General features: G+C 38.1%; 1 protein-coding gene across 2 annotated transcripts in view; it reads right to left on the bottom strand.

Moving 5' to 3' along the window:
* LOC137264833 (inositol polyphosphate-5-phosphatase A-like) overlaps positions 1 to 19,931 on the bottom strand; it is a 122,681-nt gene that overhangs the window by 53,956 nt on the left and 48,794 nt on the right. For both annotated transcript variants that reach the window (XM_067800166.1, XM_067800165.1), the window contains exon 4: positions 10,491 to 10,578. In XM_067800166.1, coding sequence (XP_067656267.1) covers positions 10,491 to 10,578 — 88 coding nt within the window. The remainder of the gene's footprint in view (positions 1 to 10,490; positions 10,579 to 19,931) is intronic.

The raw sequence follows: 19,931 nt of genomic DNA, 5'->3' as shown, positions 1-19,931 counted from the left end.
ATTTCAGTCAACAATACCTGACAGTAAAGCATCAAATACCTCAGTAAGGAGGCTTTGCATGGGCAAGATACTTTATCTGTTAGGTTTAGCATTAGAAACCTCATCAGTGCTTAACTTGCATCCAGCACCTTTTCCCTAGGATCTTGCGTCAGGTATCATGATCTGCGAGGTCTTGCATCAGACATCTCTACTGTGAGGCTTTGCATCAGACACCTCATCTGGGATACCTTGCTTCAGGCACCTCTACTGTGAGGCTTTGCATCAGACATCTCTGATGAGCCTTACATCTGACACCTCATCTGTGAGACCTTGCATCAGGAACCTCATCTGCGAGACATTACATCAGACACCTAATATGTGAGACCTTGCATCAGGTACCTCATCGGTGGGATCTGGCATCAGGTACCTCAACTGTGAGGCCTTACGTCAGACATCTCATCTGTGAGGCCTTGCATCAAACATCTCATTTGTGAGACCTTTGCATCAGGCACCTCATCTGTGAGACCTTGCATCAGACATCTCATCTGTGAGACCTTTTATTAGACACCTCATCTGTCAGGCATTGCATCTGACACCTCTACTGCAATGCTTTGCATCATACACACCAACTGTGAGGCCTTCCATCAGACACCTCTTCTGTGATGCCTTGTATCAGACACTGCATCAGCGAGACCTTGCATCTGGTACCTCATCTGCGAGACCCTTCATGATGGCAGGCACTTCCACTGCAAGGCTTTGCATCAGATGCCTCATCTGTAAGGCCTTGCATTAGAGACCTATGCTTATTGGAATAGTACCACATCTGTGAGTTGCTATAGGAGACCAAGTGACAGAGCTGGCTTGGAGCACTCAATATCAAATTACTCTCAATAAATCTCAAGTTGATTTGATAAAAGAAACAAAGTTGAATCAATAATGTTCCTGACAAATAGCCATTAACCAAATAATCCTGCACTTAACCTCAAGGAGGGAGAGCAATGGCATCGCATCTTGAGTTGACGATAAGGTGTCCTCATCCAAAGCAGAGCTCCTTGATATCTTTTGCCACTTGATGCGCCAGAGAAATGATTGAATCCACTTTAGTTTCCATGACAACAAGGGACCACAACTCACAGAACACTCACAGAACAAATGTCAGCTGCCAAATCTGTATAAAGGGTTGGTGCTTTCAGGGTGGTGTCACATTGGTGTATGGTTTCTGATGGTGTATAAAAGATGGAGTTTGGTCTTTCAATACAGAAGCTTATTGGGCCCAAAACCTATTTAGAGTATCTAGCCATGCGATTTTGGTTGCTTAGAATTACAGGTGTACTTTTCAATAACACTGACTAAAGTTTCTGTGTTTTCTTGTATTTTTCAAACATCATACACCTTTGTGCTATAGTTGGACTAAAAATATATTGCAAACCATCATGGCTTGATCACTGACAGCTTATCTGGAAGGGAAACTTGACACACAGATTATTAGTAAACATAACAAACAATATGTAAAACATTATAAATTCAAAGGAAACACCAACAAAAAGCAAGACGAAGACATCAGAATATAGTCTTATTAGTTTTGTCATGTTTTATGACATATTTCACATCTACAGTGACCAAGATTCATCTTTGGCCTTCTAGATAAGCATGGCTCCAACAAATGTTTTAAGATTATATCCGTGTTAAAATATTAATTTTAATTGTTGTGAAAATGTACATGTCCATCATGGACTTGAACTGGGACTTTATGTGGATATGAACTGCATTTGATAGACAGGTTCCACAATCAAGCTGTTGTACATAATTTATTTGGGTATATTTTCTAAAGGTTCTTTCTCATTCACAATGCAAAACTGTAATCACCCATTGATATGTTTCATGACAGACTGAGTGACATAAAGTCTTTCAACAACTGACAGCCATAAGAAAGGTTAAATCTGCACCTTAACATTGATTCAAAATAAAATATAAAAGTTGTATCCTTTAAGCATAGTACCTTGCTTAAATTCACAATTGCGCAGATCCACTTTAAAAGAGGTAAACAGGTGCAATCTGATATATTGCAAAAAAGTTGCAGAAATTGTTTATCAATCAGTCTGCACTAAAGCATACTCACCCAAGAGGACCCACCCTAAACATTGCTATTGTCAATATAGCTCAACACTTGGCAGAGATTAATTCACACCCTAGATGTTGCTTAAAGTAACTGTTTGAATGTTTAAATATCTGGCCGAGAATCTCCTGTAGATACTCATAGTTAATGAAATATCTGTTATTGGGCATCCCAAGATGAGAAAAAGAAATCTGCTTTAATTCAGCATATTATGTATTCTGTGTACAAGAAAACTGCCAAATGGTGATGAAACATTGTGGCCAGGGATGAAGTGTTCAAACACTGACAAAATGCAACTACAAAAGTTAGGGATGACTATTATTGCACTGAATGTATTAAGCCATGACAGCTTAACGTAATTAATACAAGACTTATGTAATTGTCACTTATATAGTGACTGAAGTTAAGAGTTACTTCAGGCACTTATACATGTGATTTCTGCAAAAATTCTGCACACTAAAGAATAAACGATATCTAAAGATTTCAGCTCTGTACACGATTCTCACAAGGATTACACAAAGACCATTCTTGAAGCTCGGCACAGGGTGCTTTTATATGGAGCACATAATCAAGCAAATTCACTTAAAATGTTTTGCTTTCTTTAAAAATAGGAAACAATTCTGATAAAAGCTTGAAGAAAAGTCCACGCATCACAAAAGCAGTGTCAAAGTTGACACCTGAATACATGGATGCAGATACTAATGTTGTCCTGTCCCTTCTGTATTGCACCAGTACAAGGCCAAAATGTTGCTTTTCCAAATGCACTTGATTTAATCAGAACACAACAGCAAGTGAAGTACCTGGCAGAACAAAGGAATGTTTCTCAAGCTGTTCCTTACCGTGTCCTGTCAGTGTGGGGCAATGGAGCAATGAGATTCTGACAGCACACCTGAGCAACTCATTAACAATAATGGATTACAGGTAGGCTGCTGATTGACCACTGTAGGGAGCCAAAAGCCTAAATTATAAAATAGCTGCATCTTTAAAAAATTGCCCTAATGGCCAAGAAATGAGAAGACATGGCTTTATGTCTGTAAATTAGTAGATCTTGATCAGTTGCTGAGTCTGGTAGATGCTACTCATCTGGGAGTGTACACTGATGAATGCTGCACTTATACCTGAACCAGACACTTGTAAACCAAGAAGACCAAACATGTGACATTACCATTGTCAGGGATTAATCTAGTGGCTCCAAGATGCTGGAGGCCAACCCCCAACTCTGTGGCAAATGCTGGTGAGTGAGTGAGTGATACAGCAAGTGACGCACTGTATGTGTGCATCAGTGAATTGATTTTGTGAACTGAGTGATGAAATGAGTGACAGAGGGATAAAAATATGATCCATAATTTTTTTCCGAGAGCGTGATCCACTTGAGTGAGAGTTATCATTATCCACTGAATGAGAGAGCAAATGATCGTGTGAGCCACTGACTGATCAACTGTTATGGTGAGAGAAATAGAGTGAGTAAGTGAGTGAGTTTAGTTTACGTCACTTTTAACAATATTCCTGCAATTCACAGGAAGGGTATACCAGAAATGGGCTTCACACTTTGTACACATAAGTGAATTGAAACCAGGTCTCCGGCCTGACTAGTGAGCACTTTAACCACTGAGCTACCCCACTGGTCCAAGTGAATGATGATAGTAGAATGTGAATGATCATGCCAGCAACTATGCTGGTAAGACATCGAGTGATAGCGTTCCACTGAATGTCTGAGAGAGGCAGAGTAAACTTATGACTTTAATAGAAATACTGACTGATTCTACTGAGTAACACGAAAATATTAGTTTGCACTGCTCAAATCTCCTTTAACCCATTCACTTCTCTAATTGCTTCAAGAAACATGATTTGTGCATTAGCTTTATTCAAAAATAGAAAACTGCACTTGAGATGCACCTGCGATAACTACATTACCTAGATCAAGCTCTAGTCCTGCAGATACCGACAAGGATTCCTCACACCTCCAGCTGCCATAGTAAGCATCCACCTAATTCCTACTATTTGGGTCACAACTGGTAATTACTGTAGACATGAGCTGGGTAAAGCAATGTTCAGTAATATTTATAGAATCTGCTGACAGAGTTTATGGGAGAACTACTGTTGGACAGCTGTGTGGTATCACACACTGAACAAGTCTGATCGCTAGTTATTGGGAAGATAGTATATATCTGACCACTGCATGGGGAAGTGGCCATTTTGTTATCAACACCTTTATAATTGACATTAGAGTTTTCTTGAGACACGACTGGAATATACTGAAAGAATTGCTCAGAGCTGGTGAATAATACCAGTGGGCCAAGCAACCATTTCTAAAAGATGATTACATGGTACATGTTATCAAACTGCTTGACACTGAGGGGATAAAACAAGGTCAGTGTCCTCTAAGTAAAGAGATATGAAGCAATGAGACAACACACCTGAGCAATTCATCAACAATGTAAGTGAGCACGCTGAGTGGGGTCTCAATGTTGAAAGGGGTGGCGGGTTGGCCCATGGTTAAAGTATTTGTTAATCATGGATACAATTCATGAAGCTCATTTCTGATGACCCCGCTGTGATATGACTGAATATTGTTAAAAGCGGCCTTAATCTAGACTCACTAACCCACTGTTAAAACTCCAGCATCAGTGGCATGCACAACATAAACAATACACAATGGTACTAGAACACATGTATATATGTACCATTAAAACTTATTTCACCCAGAGCTCAGGACAAGCTTAAGCTTTGACTGTTTGGATATGATACCCATACTTTTGACACTAGGTTGGTACTTCAAATTTGAAGTAGGTATCCATACTTTTTTATACCCAATGGGCCACAATATTTGAAGAATCAAAGTATTTATTTCAAATAACAAGTTAAAGAGGTGCAACATTTTTGTTTCTTAATAATACAAATAAGACAAAATCTGCTAGGTTAACTAATAACGATAAATTAGAGTCTTTATCACCTTGTTCTGGAAGAAATCATATTTGCCTTCATCTACAACTGTTCTGATGCTGCAAACACTTAATGTTAGAAGATCTATTAAAATATCACCATTAAATCAAATCTGCTTGTGAAACACAACACTTTTAAATTATAAATTTAAAGTTTAATTTAATTTAAGTTTATAAATTTATCTAGCAGTCCTCTTATGAAATAGATTTCCATTTGTAGCATAAAAATACTAGATATTTTATTTGGAGTGTGCTTAAACTATTGACTGTGTATGCTCAACATTATCAATTGTATACAGGACATGTAGAGAGTAAACAGCTGTTTGATTGGTCGCTATTTACAGATGGGCTAATCATTGAAGGGCTGATAAACCATGACTGGTGTTCTACCTGTATTCTAAATCTAAATTACATTTAGTATCATTCACAATTCTTTCAAACAAGAAAATGTTGGGATGGAAAAATTTAGCTTTGTTTCGACTCACTTGAATTGATATGCATGATTTTGATGCCAGATGCAGTGGATAAATATGCATTGTTATTCTGACATAGCTGGCATTGGCATTCTTGCTTATTTGAACTTTTTTACAGTGTACTATACCCAAATACACATCTTGTCTAGTGCTCTGAGCACCTCAACTACTTATCATATAATAAAAGTCATACACCTGAGAACTTCACCTGCGAAAAAGCACAGAAATCAGAAGGGGCATACATCATCAGCTGTATCGAACTGTCCAAAGTCTATTATCTTTATCATGTAGCCATGCTAGTTTGTACAGCCATTCTTGAACTACAACTTCAATAGTGACTGGTGGCTCCCTTTGTCATCTATGGCATAGACATTTTGGAGCCATGCTCTTTGGGCACATCTGAGTCCTACTGGGTTCAAAACCAGGTAAGATTAAGTTTCTGGGTTTAACCTGACTTGCCAAGATACACTTTTAACCTCAGCATTCAAATCAACTCATGGAGAAATAAGAGAAAGAAAAACAAAGAGCATCACAGAAAAGACCTTCATAACTATTCATTCACTTCATTGCAAAATTTAAAAAATAATTACCACAGATTTATAGGCGACTTTCAGTATTGCTATTGTGAGATACATACTCTCTGTTGTGTGTCTACATACACCTTACCATCCAATAACCTAGCTGAGAAAACAGGCCTGTGAATATAAATATATATATGTGACCCAAGGGGATAAGTAATTATTATCTTAGAATCTGTGCAAATGTAGAATAGATGGCTAGTTGTTGACAATCTAGTGTAAGGAACATTCACCAAGATTACTGTGATTTAAGCCAATCACGTGTAGTTGGTAGAGCAGGGCACCACACCATATTCTTCTTCATTATTGTATTGATCAGCAAGCAATGAGAAAATTCGATTTTCAAAACCTTTTTCACAAGTTCTAAATTTCAGTGAGTCCGTGTAATGAGTTTCTAACTCGAGTGGCCAGATTCCTTGCTTGTTAAAATGGGGACAATTTGACCATCTCACTGTAAATAACAGCAAGAGAATGGGAAGATGGTGTACTGTTCAAGCACAATGGCGCTTCACGAGCTGACCCACTGTTCTACAGCTGAAGAATATTAATCACTTTAGCATAAGTTCTGTTAATTATCCAGGAATGGTTAGAAAAGAAATACCTTTCAAATTAAAGATGAATCTTTGAAATTTAGCAATAATTATCTTAACCTTTCCGAACTCAAAATCAGTTTCAGAGGATGTAAAAGTATATCTCAGAACAATTTACAACAGTTTTACCAAGTCATCAGGATGGTTACGTGGCTAGTAGTAACCCTAGTGATGGAATCTTCTGTTTGATCAAATGCCCATACCTATTCCTGTTGCTAGAATCCTCTGACTGATCCAATTTTCACGATAAATCCTGTTGCTAAGCCCTCTAGATGGTTCAACTTTTACTATTACCCCTGTTTCTCAAGTTCTGTGTTTGTTCCAATTTTTACCATTACCCCTGTTTCTTGAGTTTTGTGTTTGGTCCAAATTTTACCATTAATCTTATTGCTAAAGTTTTGTGTTGGGTCCAACTTTTGCCATTAACCCTGTTGCCAGAGTTCTGAGTTTGGGCTACCTTTTTGCCATTAACCCTGTTGCTAGAGTTCTGTGTCTGGGCTACCTTTTACCATTAACCCTGTTGCTAGACTTCTGAGTTTGGTCCTACTTTTACCATTAACCCTGTGGCTAGAATTCTGAGCTTGGTCCAACTTTTACCATTAACCCTGTTGCTGGAGTTCTGTGTTTGGTCGAACTTTTGCCATTAACCCTGTTGCTAGAGAGTTATTAACTTGGTTATACGAAATTACTATCATGAACGTTACACCCAAAGGAAAAGTACAAGCTGCTGTCCTCACATTTACTGTATTTCTTGACATGGAGACTCCAACAGAAGACAGGCAATGCATTCTTTTTCTGAGTTCTTCAACAAGTGATACAACTACATGATCAACATTCATATGTGTTGCATCATATATAATGACTGTTTAAAGGTCACATGCAACCAAAAAATCAAACATAAGTAACACTTATTCATGACATATACTATACATTGCTGCTTTTAAAAAAAACAAGTAAACACAATTATAAGCGTACAGTTGTGATTCAAAAGTGAAATATTTTCTACTTGGGCTTACTTCCCTCGAAACGAAGCCCTCGGCAGACTGAACCCAGTCATAGCAGGTGGCTGTGCACTCAAGTGTAAGGACGGTTTCTGATTGGCTGGTTCATTCGCTGATACGCTGAGGACTCATTGTGTGTACAGAAAGAAGATCTGTTTGATGGGCATTTTAGAAGTATGGCGAGTCACAAGAAAGTAAGATTCTTTATGGATAACAACTTCTTTTATTGTACTTGATACGTCGTTTCAGTATGGATTCATATACCATTGTCAAACAAAATCATATACACTAGAAGAAGTTGTTATCCATAAAGAATGTATTTAGAGATGTTGGGTTTTGTAAATACAAGTTCTCTGAATTTGTGTTCGATCAAATAAAAAATCTCAGTAGAGATGGTGAAGTACTGCGTGGCTGGAAACTGTCATTCGTCCAAGTACAAAGCAGGACTTGAAACTGATAACAGTTTGCACCAGTTTCCGTCAGATCCAGTCATCCGAGAAAAATGGATGTAGTTTGTTTGCAACCCACAGACATAAAAACATGTCATATGTTCAAGTATCACACCTGCCTAATTACATAATGTGGCAGAGACAGGACTTGGGTGCACGAGTCATAAATCAGTTTATTTTGTTTATTGCATATAGCCTGATAGGTGTTAAGTTAAACTTGCATGTGGTCAGTGATTGAAGCTGTGTATTGCATATTGTCTTGAGCAGACAGGCAGGCCGACATATAGGTGTCAATAAACCAGACAATGAGCTTTCTCTGTGACAAAGACTGCTTATCACAATCAACAAGTTTTTTTATGTAACACATAGATTATTTACTTGTTTGTGTACACATCCAAGATTAGACTACTGCTCACGACCTCATACTCCAGGCATGCATACTGTTTCAAGCTCCGCGAACCTATACACTGCGCATGCATTATGGGTGCAGCGCAGCACAGCTGTTGAAACCACTTTTCCTCCCATCGCTGGGGGAAATTCAGTGAATCGTTTGATCTCTGATTTCGCAGGCTTTTTTTCTATCGCGTTTTTTTCAACTTTATAGGTTGAATTGGCACTTTTGATGATTTGTTTCGGTACGTGCATACCGAAAGGTATCAGAATCTGCAAAGTTGTGTTTTACGTTGCATGTGACCTTTAAGAAAGCCATAAAAGGCGACTCAGCTTGTCGTAAGAGGCGACTAACGGGATCGGGTGGTCAGGCTCGCTGACTTGGTTGACACATGTCATCGATTTCCAATTGCGCAGATCGATGCTCATGTTGTTGATCACTGGATTGTCTGGTCCAGACTCGATTATTTACAGACCGCCGCCATATAGCTGTAATATTGCTGAGTGCAGCGTAAAACTAAACTCACTCACTCACTTTAACAAAGTGCAAAGAAATAAATGACTTTATTAAGCTAGACAAACAATCAAACTGCATTTGTTAACTTGGAGACAGTATATAATCTATAAATTGCCTGACAGGTATAAAGAAAAGGAGGTTGTTTCAGTACATATAGATAAGGGGTTTAATCTGTCAGTTAAAGTGGGCACTGACTTGGCTGGAGGTTTCTCGTGACTCTTTTTAATCACAGTAATATGCATGGGAAGCAAGAGTATCAGCAACTACAGTGTTGCAGCTGTTTGTATCATTGTTAGCGCTATTTATTTCAACATCAAATAAAGAATGAGTTAAGTAATTTTAAGTGTCAGTACATCTGTGTGAATCTTTGTCATCAGTATATTGTTGAATTGTAATAGATGGTAGCTTGTATGGTTTTTAATGCCACTCTTAACAATATTCCAGCTCTGTTACAACAGTCTGATAATAAATAAGTCTGGGACAGACAATCCAGTGATTGCCACTGAGCCATGCAATTGGGATGCAATGATACAAACAAGTCAATTAGCAGGACCAGCAGTCCAGCTTGTCACCTCTTCCAACAAGCACAGGTATATGGCAGTCTAAGTAAACTTAGTCGCAGTGTTATTCCTTACACTCCACCACTGAGTCTAACAAGCCCTAGTAGAAGGTCGCATCAGGTAACCTTTGAGCAGGTAACTGTCCAATCAATGGCCAGACGGTTAAACAGATTTAACCAATCAGACAACAGCTACTACTTAAGGATCGGAGGGACATACAAAACATTCAGATCACTGAAACAGATCTCTCCACAAACAAAAATCTGCATATAACACAGTTAATTGACCTGCAGTATATACGCTTTGGGGTTTCTGTTGACATGGTTACCATTAGCTAATATTTCTGCAAGATGACATCATTGAATATTGCCCCAAACACCATTTTCAGCGACTGTTCACTCACCGTTGTCATGGTTGTAACGTGTGCCGTGTGCACCACCAGGAAATGATCGTAAGCTAAACAGCATCCGGAATTGTTCGGCTTCCGAACCATTTCGAGACAGAAAGTTCATGAAGTGTGTGAGAATGTCCACTTTCGCGATTTGGTAAGCTGTGTTCTGATTGGTCAATCTCAAGAGTTACCTAACGCAACCTCCCATAAGGTTTTGTTAGACTCAGTAGTGGAGTGTAACGAAAAGTACTGAGGCTAAGTTTACTTAGACTGAGTTATATGGTGACAAATTCTAAATAACGTCTACCTGTGATCAGAACTGTACCTCAGAAATCCCAAAATCAAAAAGTAAAGAATGTCTTGAATTATTTCAAAGTGGAAATGCCATGATGAGATATAAATAACTGTCACCATATGAAACAGGTATATCAGTGTATTCACCAACATGTACACATTTCATACTTAGACAAAATGTCCCTTAATATATGTGTTCCCGCTACTCACTGTGAATTTGTCTGCAGCAGTATAGTCTTCGTCCAGAAATACCCTTGCTCTGTCATACCTCACTAGCTCCTCTGAGGCCAAGATTGTTCTGAAATATAGGATAGCTTAAGATAGATATTAAGTAACAAAGAGTGAGTGAGTGAGTGAGTGAGTGAGTGAGTGAGTGAGTGAGTGAGTGAGTGAGTGAGTGAGTGAGTGAGTGAGTGAGTATGGTTTTACACAGCTTTAAGCAATATTGCAGCAATATCATGGTGGGGGATACCAGAAATGGGCATCACGGACTGTCCAAAAGATTGACTGATAATGAGCCAAACTCCATTAATGGTTCTGCATTGGGTCTGGTCGGAGTTGTCAGTGTATTGTGAGGTGTTTAGTGGGCTGTTTAAATGACATGGAACACAATGTTCAAAAGTATGACAGATTAGGCATGGCAGATGCAAGACACTTTACAGCCCATGACACAACCTATCTTGACCTTCAGTCTGGTGAGCTTGAAATATACTGTGCAAAAATTTGACATATCAATAGCTCTACCCACATCCAGCTTTATAAATCATTCTGAAGCAAAATTCACATGAGAAAAAAACATGTCACCATTATCACAATCAAGTTTTGCATGTGGGTGGGGCACACTGTCTGAAAACAGGAATAAAAATTTTCATCCGACTTTGAACTTTGAAACTGATACTTTATGCTCTTGTAGACGAGGGAGTTAAGTTACATAATAAGGTACTGAGCTTTGCACAGATATTGGGAAATTGGGATCTAATTATAAAACTTTTTCTTTTAAAGTCAGGTTATCAGGAAATTATTTATATTTTCTTTGTGCCCCCTATACCTTGGAAAGAATTACCTGAAATTCAGCTTCTTTTTCCCTTTGGTAAGCAATTCTGTAACTAAATATGCCCACCCCTTTCACATTGATCAGACATCCTTGAGCTAGATATATCTCTAATTAAAGTAGTGGTGCCTACCTTGTGCATGACCTAAATTGATTTCAAAATAGAAATCAGAATGGGAACTTACATGTCACAACAGCAGATATCAAGAGTTGCTAATATTTGCTTAAACTGAAATGCTATTTACAAACAATCCCATTATCACAATATAACAAGTGGAGAGATATGGGCTGAAAAGACAAACAGGACTGTCATTCAATTTGTACACATAAATACAACATGTACAACCAAATATAGGAGCCAGGCTAAATACAGAATCTCCTCCAAGTGTCTTTTTATTGAAATTAAATCAGCAGGAGTAGATATAATTCATAATCCAAGAGCTCGTCAAAGATTTTTAAAACTTCTATCAACTTGTGATAATATGTTTGATATCAAAACACATACAGGTCTGTATTGTACCCATAATAATTCTTCCAAACTTTGAAGTTCATAAATAGTAATGAGCCCTGTGCAGCAACCACTTTAACAAGTTCAGAAATTTATGATGTCACAATGGTTTATAAATCTCCAAGTAAAGCATGTTACTGTCACCCTCTGCTATGACTCTCCATCAACCCTCATTCATATTCTAGATATTATGCCACACACCACAACCCTTGCGATACTCATTAAGCCAATTCTTGCCATAAGCAACAAATGCATGAATGAGTGAATCTGGTTCAACTCTGCTATCCTTGAAGATAAGGTCAAGGTCAACAAAATTTACTCTTGTTTGTGCAATCCTCCAATGGAGGCAGTCACCAAATTTGAAGACATTGAGTACAACACATATTGCATTAACAAGAGTTTGAAAAGTTGTCAGATTTGTGGTGACCTTGAAAATAAGGTCAAGGTCACTCAAATCAACCAGTGTCTGCATCATATCCCAGTGTAGGATGTCACCACATTTGAAGACATCGGGTACCACAGTTTATGAGATATTGTGTCAACAAGAATTTGAAGAGTGGTAAAAGAGTTGTGGTGACCTTGAAAATAAGGTCAAGGTCAACAAAATCAACTGGTGTCTGTGTAATCCCCAATGTGGGATGTTACCAAAGTTGATGACACCCCTCAATAAGTATGGGGGTCTAGTCAGGTAATAAACACTTCAATAGCTTCACACATGGCATGGGTCTGTGACAGTTCAACCAGGATAATTCTAATTAAGAAAGTCAGCATTCATAGTGCTCAAGCACGATCTGACTACCACTAGCTACTAATTGTACAGTCTCATTTTAGAGTCTCCGATTAACGAGATGTAATAAATGTCAATAGTTTTCTCATTGCCTTTGGGATAAATACCTCAATTACTATTTGCTGTAGGATTGAATGATCGATTTCCATATTTACTTTTGCAGTCCTACAGTACTTCAAAACACAGATATAAGATAGGTCATAGGGGCTACATGAGTTACAGTGCCATCTTGTCAGTCGCATGCACTGAGATCTCACATGTAATCAGGGGATAGGCAAGTCTAGGCGGGAAAACAATATTCTGCTGATCTTGCAAATAAAGGTAAAAATATTTCTGGTGAATCTGATTCTTTTCATTTTGAAAGAATTTTAGCATAAAAATCACACGAATGTCAATTATGTAAAAGCATACAATTTCTTCCACATATCACATTCTCCCTTATCCCACCTCATGGTGCTTGCATACTGATGTACAACATTGTTTAGAGCAATACTGCAATGTTCGCTTGTTATTCCTGCAGGGAGAAAACACTGAAGTTTGAATTAGCCAGACAACTAGCATCCAACATTGATTGCATGGAACATCTGCAGGGTCTCATGTGAGCTGCTTCATGAACAATTCTATGCATCTAATACTGATATCTAATATCATACCAAGATATCAGTACAATTATTATAGACAAAGTTAAATTGTGAATTTTGTCTGTCTGTGTAGCATCAGAGACTATCTGCCAAACATGGTTGTTGTTATTGCTAGATATAGCCTAGCCAGGCAATACTGCTACACACTGTTGGGAAATATGATTTGGGTCTTTCACAAAACGATGATCTGAAAGAAGATGCCATCACAGATTCATGATTGTTGGCAGTCATTGTAAAAAATGCGTATGTTGAACAAGAGCATCTGCAGAAAGTAAACTTTTTGCAATTGGGCTTCGACACTTGTCAGTGTCAACTTTGTGACAGAATATTATAAAAATAATTCAGAGTTGGTGTGTAGACACTGCCATCTGACTTTACAAGCTTAAAGTGAAAGAGTTAGGACTCAAGTCACTTTGAACAATGTTCCAGTTACATCACAGAATGTCAGCTGGATGTAGGGTGAAAGAACAAAATGATGCAGACCATAACGTGTATCCACAATGGTGAAACACACAAGAACAGTGCTGGAAAACCTCAAATTATAATCAGTTGGAAGCAGGATTAAAACTAGTGATGGTCCAATTTCTGGAAACAATAGAAAATTGGTCGCAATGACTAAACAATTTAGCAATCGATCATGTTTTATCATAATTGATCATAAACAATTTTGGAACACTTGTTTGCATTTAATTTTTTTTTTCACAAGGTTGGTTTTATCTGTTACATTTCATAAGCACTACAAGGTTGTTCCAAGTTGTGACTAAATATATCTTAAAGACTCCAGAAAGCTGGTGTTCCTGACATACTAGCCATCCTTTAAAGATGTGAAATTTTCAAAAAAAAACCAAAGAGCTACAGATGTTTTTTTCTTATTTTTTTGTGCATTAACAAACATTACCAGGAAAATTTGATAAATGACGCTAACCAATTATATTCAATAAATGATCGGCTGTAATGAACCAGTTATCAGTCATGAGATTTTACCAATTCCCAGCGTTAATTGAAATCTACATTTCTATGTTCTTGGAACAGAAGGCAACAAAGTGAATTGAGGCATCTTAGATGACTATGCCTCCTCTCACAATGGAGCTGTCACAAAGATTAAAATGAACCATAAGTAACTGGGACATAAATATACACAACTTTGGCAGCCTAGTTGTTCATATTGACAATATGTCACTTACAACTGACTGATGAGTCAAGGTTGAATGTCAAGCAGCTAGATTAGCAGTAAGCATAAACAGGGTTCATATATGTAATATTTAATGATTGATCAGATTGAGTGTCTAGGACTTGGTAGATATTGTTTACTAAGAGATTGACTGAAGGCAGTACCATGCAAGGCAAATGTGCCAGCAGAACAAAGGATATTGTTTGGTCATGAAGTGTTTGAAATGTGATCATGACTACACAAACAAATAGATTTGGCATGATCGTGAGAATGGAATTAGTACATTATCTGACCTGGTCCTGATTTCTCGAAACAAACTTAAGTCTAAGTTTTGACTTAAGTTCAAATTTTTGCTCAAATTTGAGGAATTTGCAGTTGACTTAGAAATTCAGCTGTTTCAAATTAGCAAACTCAGTTTGAGATTTGAGTAAAAACTTAAGTTTGTTTTGAGAAATCGGGCCCTGGAGTGCTAAAGAATTCAGGGCGGAATACTTTGCAAGATATAACTGAGTGGATTTGATGAGTGAGTGTCTTGGTTGAATTGTATGAATGACGGAGAAGGTTAATGAAAGTGAGAGTGAGAGAGTGGGTGAGTGAGCGAGTAGTAAATCTTATAGATAAAGACAACGACAAACGGACAAAAAACATTTTACTTAACAGATCAAGACGGAAAATGGGCATCAGATCCTGGATGTAAGTGAAAAACAAATTGAACACACTTACCCATGGATGTGCCACTGACTGGGTAGGTAGACATTGAAATATGTATGGGAAAACTTATGGTAGCAGTATATTAGGATGCCCACTCACGTGCCAGAAAAATACTTTCATGCTCAGGTATGTGGGTGTGTGAATGGATGTGTGTGTAGGGAAGTACATGTTTACACAGCATAATGAATCTTTCGCTAACATTTGTCATGTTATCAACTTCAACCCTCACACATCAAAATCAATACTCGGTTAGTCAGACAATTTATCAGAGGCCACCCAGACAATCTGAAGAAATTGGTTGCGCATCCTTTGGGATCATGACTGTTAGACTACGAAGCATGTCCTGAGACCAAGAAGTGGTGAGAACATACAGAAGCTGTGGATAACACATTACAGGCCTCTACAGCACTTGCAAGCCATGCCTACCTTCTAATTTAGTTTCACAAATACCTTAATGTAATCCCATACACCAACTATCTAAGTCTAGACACAGACCCTCATTGCTATAGATCTGCAGACCTTATCGCATTGTTTTTTGGAACACTGATTAAATTCCAGTCAGAGACTTTTAGCAGAAATTGGATAAATTGTAATGATTCTGGTCTTCATTGCCACATTAAATCTGTGAGACAAATTACTTCTCCTGACATTCAAGTGCTCCAACAGTTTGATTACGTTTCAAAACTAAAGCCTGCTTTTTTAGTATTGTTGGATGAACAATTCTGACACAAATAACGTTTCCTTTTCTAAAGTCTCAGTACTAAATAGCATCAAATTGTGCAAGATTATGTGGTGCACTTTGATAGATATCCATATACCCACATCATTTCTGAAAAACCTACAAACAATGGGGTATTACAGATTATCTGTCCAGTGTGAATTAAGTTTGTAAGAACTAATTTTGTATGTTCAAAGTCTTTGCTAGTTAATGCAAATATGTACCTTGGTTTCAGTACTTGTGCAACAAATTATGCTCTGTCAAGACTTGAGACTAAGGTGATTATGAGACTGTTAAACTTCTTATCCTTCACAGGGAGCTGAGAATCAAAATCTAGTGCACAGTGATCTATTGGAGCATGGTCATCATAATCATCCATTTGCCTATTATTAATTATAACAAACAGTGCTATGGGATGTTGGCCCAACAATACACTAACTGAGCTGATGTCTCCATCTGTGATTACAACAACCATCTGTGATTACAACAACCATGTGTTTCACATTTCCCGAGGAAACTCACACTGCACAATACACTTCGATCACAAAAATATAGATTTTTTTGCCTCTTGCAATAATGACAAATTACAAAATCAATTCATTTCTGACAGATACAGTCTCTTGTATATCATAGATTAATCTCTGTACATTGAAAATGAAAGCAGGTCTGAAAACAGGCGTAAGCTTGAGTGAAAATGTAAGTGTCCAAATATGCAATAGTCATGGATGCTGGAATGTATGGATGGATGTCAATTTGGGCTGTTGTATATCTTTCTTATTCTGCCAGGGGTGTTTTCTGAACTAAGAAATGAAGCATACAGCATGTTAAGCGAAATGTAACCAGTGTTTACAAGGCTGCATTCTAATCAAGTACTAAACAAGGCAACATATTTCAATATTTAGGTTACATTTAGGTTATATTTCAAATTGGCAACATGCTGTCATGTACAACTGAAAAGGCTAACATCAACAGCCATTCTTCCAGACATTGGTTTTAACTTGATGCTCCTTCCTTTCCAAGTGTTGAGGTGGGCAGATATGAAAGGGTGAGCCTGGAAGATTATCCAAGATCATGAAGACTTGATGACATGCTTACGGATGACAGATGACCACATCAGCTATACAGACACAATCTCTCATGAGACTGTTGAAAACATTCTGAGGAATGACACTGAGGTGAAAAGGATTCAGGAATTTAGTTTCCAAGACTACTGACCAGAAAAACACCGCATTCATAATCTCCCATGAGAATTTACATTGTTTTGAAGAAAAGCCAAGTGATGTTACCACTCGATCTATAACCCGGTGATGGATGAACCCTGAGTCTACTAGCCTGAGACCAAGCAACATCTAACATCCCTTCTTCTGCAGAAGGAAATGTTTCAGCTGGCAAGGTGATGTGTGACAGATTCTTTGAACTTCATATTCACCATCACTTAGACTTGTTGATGTAGGTGGCAGAAAGTGTACAACTATGTCACGAGACTACTTAAAGCACTAATGAGCATGGACAATTAATTTTCCAGGTTGGCTTTATAATCAGGGTATTATATAGGCAGGAAATCCAAGGTGTCACTTTAACCAGGGTGCACTGTGGACCTCAGATGGAATTATGCTGACATATCATAAGCAACCTCCACAGATTTAAAGGTTATGTTCAGAACTTTTCAGCAAACTGTGATAGTGATGTGTTTCTGTGCAACTCTCTGCAATTCAATATGGTGTGATATTGCCTCTGGAGCCAGAATGATGGGGAAACAGTCAAGCATAAGATAAACAAATCTGAGTAACAGTACCAACCCAAACTTGCTGAGTGCAATGACTATGAAAGCATTTTCAGATGAGTTTCTACACTGCTACTGTAGAGACACAAGAAGCACAAGAATGCTGATGACACAGATACCAGGGCAATAATTCTCCTCAAGTGACAAACACTTCCACAGCAAAGACAACCAGAGTGGTTCCTCTATGAAAAACAATTCCCTTGGAAAACATAATGCATGAAAATTGCTTTGAGTGAGACACTCTGTTTACTTTAATATACATAAGATTCTCAATGGTTGTGCCAAAGCAAGACACAGTTCCATCAGCCCTCAACCAAAGCTAGCTGGGTTACTGAGATGATCCCAGAATCAGGGTGGAGCAACAGCCATATCTTTTCTTCAGTGTTGCTTTAAAAGTCCTGCTCACTTCTGATTAATCAATTATCCAAAATACATGATAAGACAAAAAGGTCCGATGAAGTATGGCAATCTGCCAAGTCAGGGATTGCTGGGGCTTTTGTTGAGTAGGAGGTCCCTGGCACAGAGTGGGCTTGCAGCCACGGATACCAAGCACAAGTAAGCTGGGAAGATGGAGTCAATTAGCAAACTGGTGTCATCACAACTGCAATGCCATTCCTGAAACTAATTTAAGCAACATACAACAGCATAAACACATACATCCTGCCAAGGTAAGAAGAACCACTCATATTCCACTAAGTCGTGACTCAACCATGCAAAGCATAAAATGAACAGACTTTTCATACAAGATGTGATTCAGATGGTAATTCAGAATTACAAGTAGAATAATGATGTGAAAACTACATAAATTTCAGCAGGTTTTCATGGAAAAGTCAGGAAAACATTTAGTGGAATGGTGTGGAGTGAAGCCTTCAGTTGTCATGGAACCAAATGCTTGTTTTATGTTTGTAATCTGTTTCATAGATATGAAAGCAAACACTTGCCCCTCTGGGTCATCATCAGAAAAGAGCATGAGACATGAATTGTTAAAGAGGTGGACACCATACCTATACTGCCATCATCATTATAGATCAGAACCATAAACCTGTCAGAAAGGTGTCAATAGTCCACCCACTGAACCATCAGCTAGGAACATGGGACTCGAGGTGTCCGAGAGGTGAACACCATACCTATGTAGTCGTCATCAACAGAGACAGAAACAGATAAAACATGCTACCTTGTAAACATCATCCACATCCTTGGTAAAGAAATGTCTTCAACAAATTCAAGGCAAATTTCATCATTCCAGATCATCCTTGGCCCTGTCTCACAAAGCTCTCGTAAACCTAAGACCTTGCAACTTTCCTCACAGCATTCCTATATCCTATAGTGTAACACACGATAGTCGCAACGGTACAAGCGCTACATAAAACAGGCCCCTGGACCGCAATCACATTTCTTCATATGAACATGAATACTTCAAGCAATCATTGCACAAAAGAAGTATTCAACATTGGTATAAGTAAAAATTACATCCTATCACATACAGCAGTTTTCATACCAAGTCATGTCATATATAAACATTAAGAATAAATAACTCACATGGTAAATACGGTGTAATCCTTTCATTTGTTTTCAAGGCAAATGCTGATTAAAGACCTTCTAAAAATAACTCTAAAATTAAAGAAGTTATCAAGCCCTGTGGACTTGCTGATTCAACCAGTTTGGAGGTTTGGAGAAGAATTCATTGTAATTAAAGACCACAATTCAACTCTGATCCTAGCTGCTTACATTTCTAGGAAAATACATAAGCAGGTATGGAACTGACTAATCAAGAACTTTGGATACAAACATAAGAGCAGCAGATCCTGGCAGCAAAGGGATGTAACTCTGGTGGTGGTAACTGGGGATGAGAAATTGACCATCTGTGAGTGAATGAACGGAAGTGTATATGATCAAAATGTTTTGCAATTCATTAATCACCAAGTCCTTGACACTGTTGCAGTTCAAGCTCATTAATGAGTGCAAAATTGCATCTTTGAAGAATATTACCATCATATCATGATGTTTCAGCCTTATGTAGCAGTGTTTGAAACTAACTTTTTTTGTTGGTTTAAATATAGGAAGCAAAGTCCCTTAGGAGGTAGCAGTATTCTTTCATATTACTGTTAATTCCTCCCTCACAGTCCCATTCTGGGGGAAAGCAAAATGCCAGTATTGGTAGCAAGTTTGCTACCTAAAAGTGTTAATTTCAAACTCCGGTGTAGGAGAAAAGTCTAAACTTCCGCAACACAAATGTCCACCATGTTGATAATGACAAGCATCATAACTGTGTGTAATTCCA

This window comes from Haliotis asinina, chromosome 15 (genome assembly GCF_037392515.1).
Source record: "Haliotis asinina isolate JCU_RB_2024 chromosome 15, JCU_Hal_asi_v2, whole genome shotgun sequence".
Taxonomy (NCBI): Eukaryota; Metazoa; Mollusca; class Gastropoda; order Lepetellida; family Haliotidae; genus Haliotis; species Haliotis asinina.
Note: the sequence above shows the minus strand (reverse complement) of the source record. Positions and strands in the feature narration are given on the sequence as shown.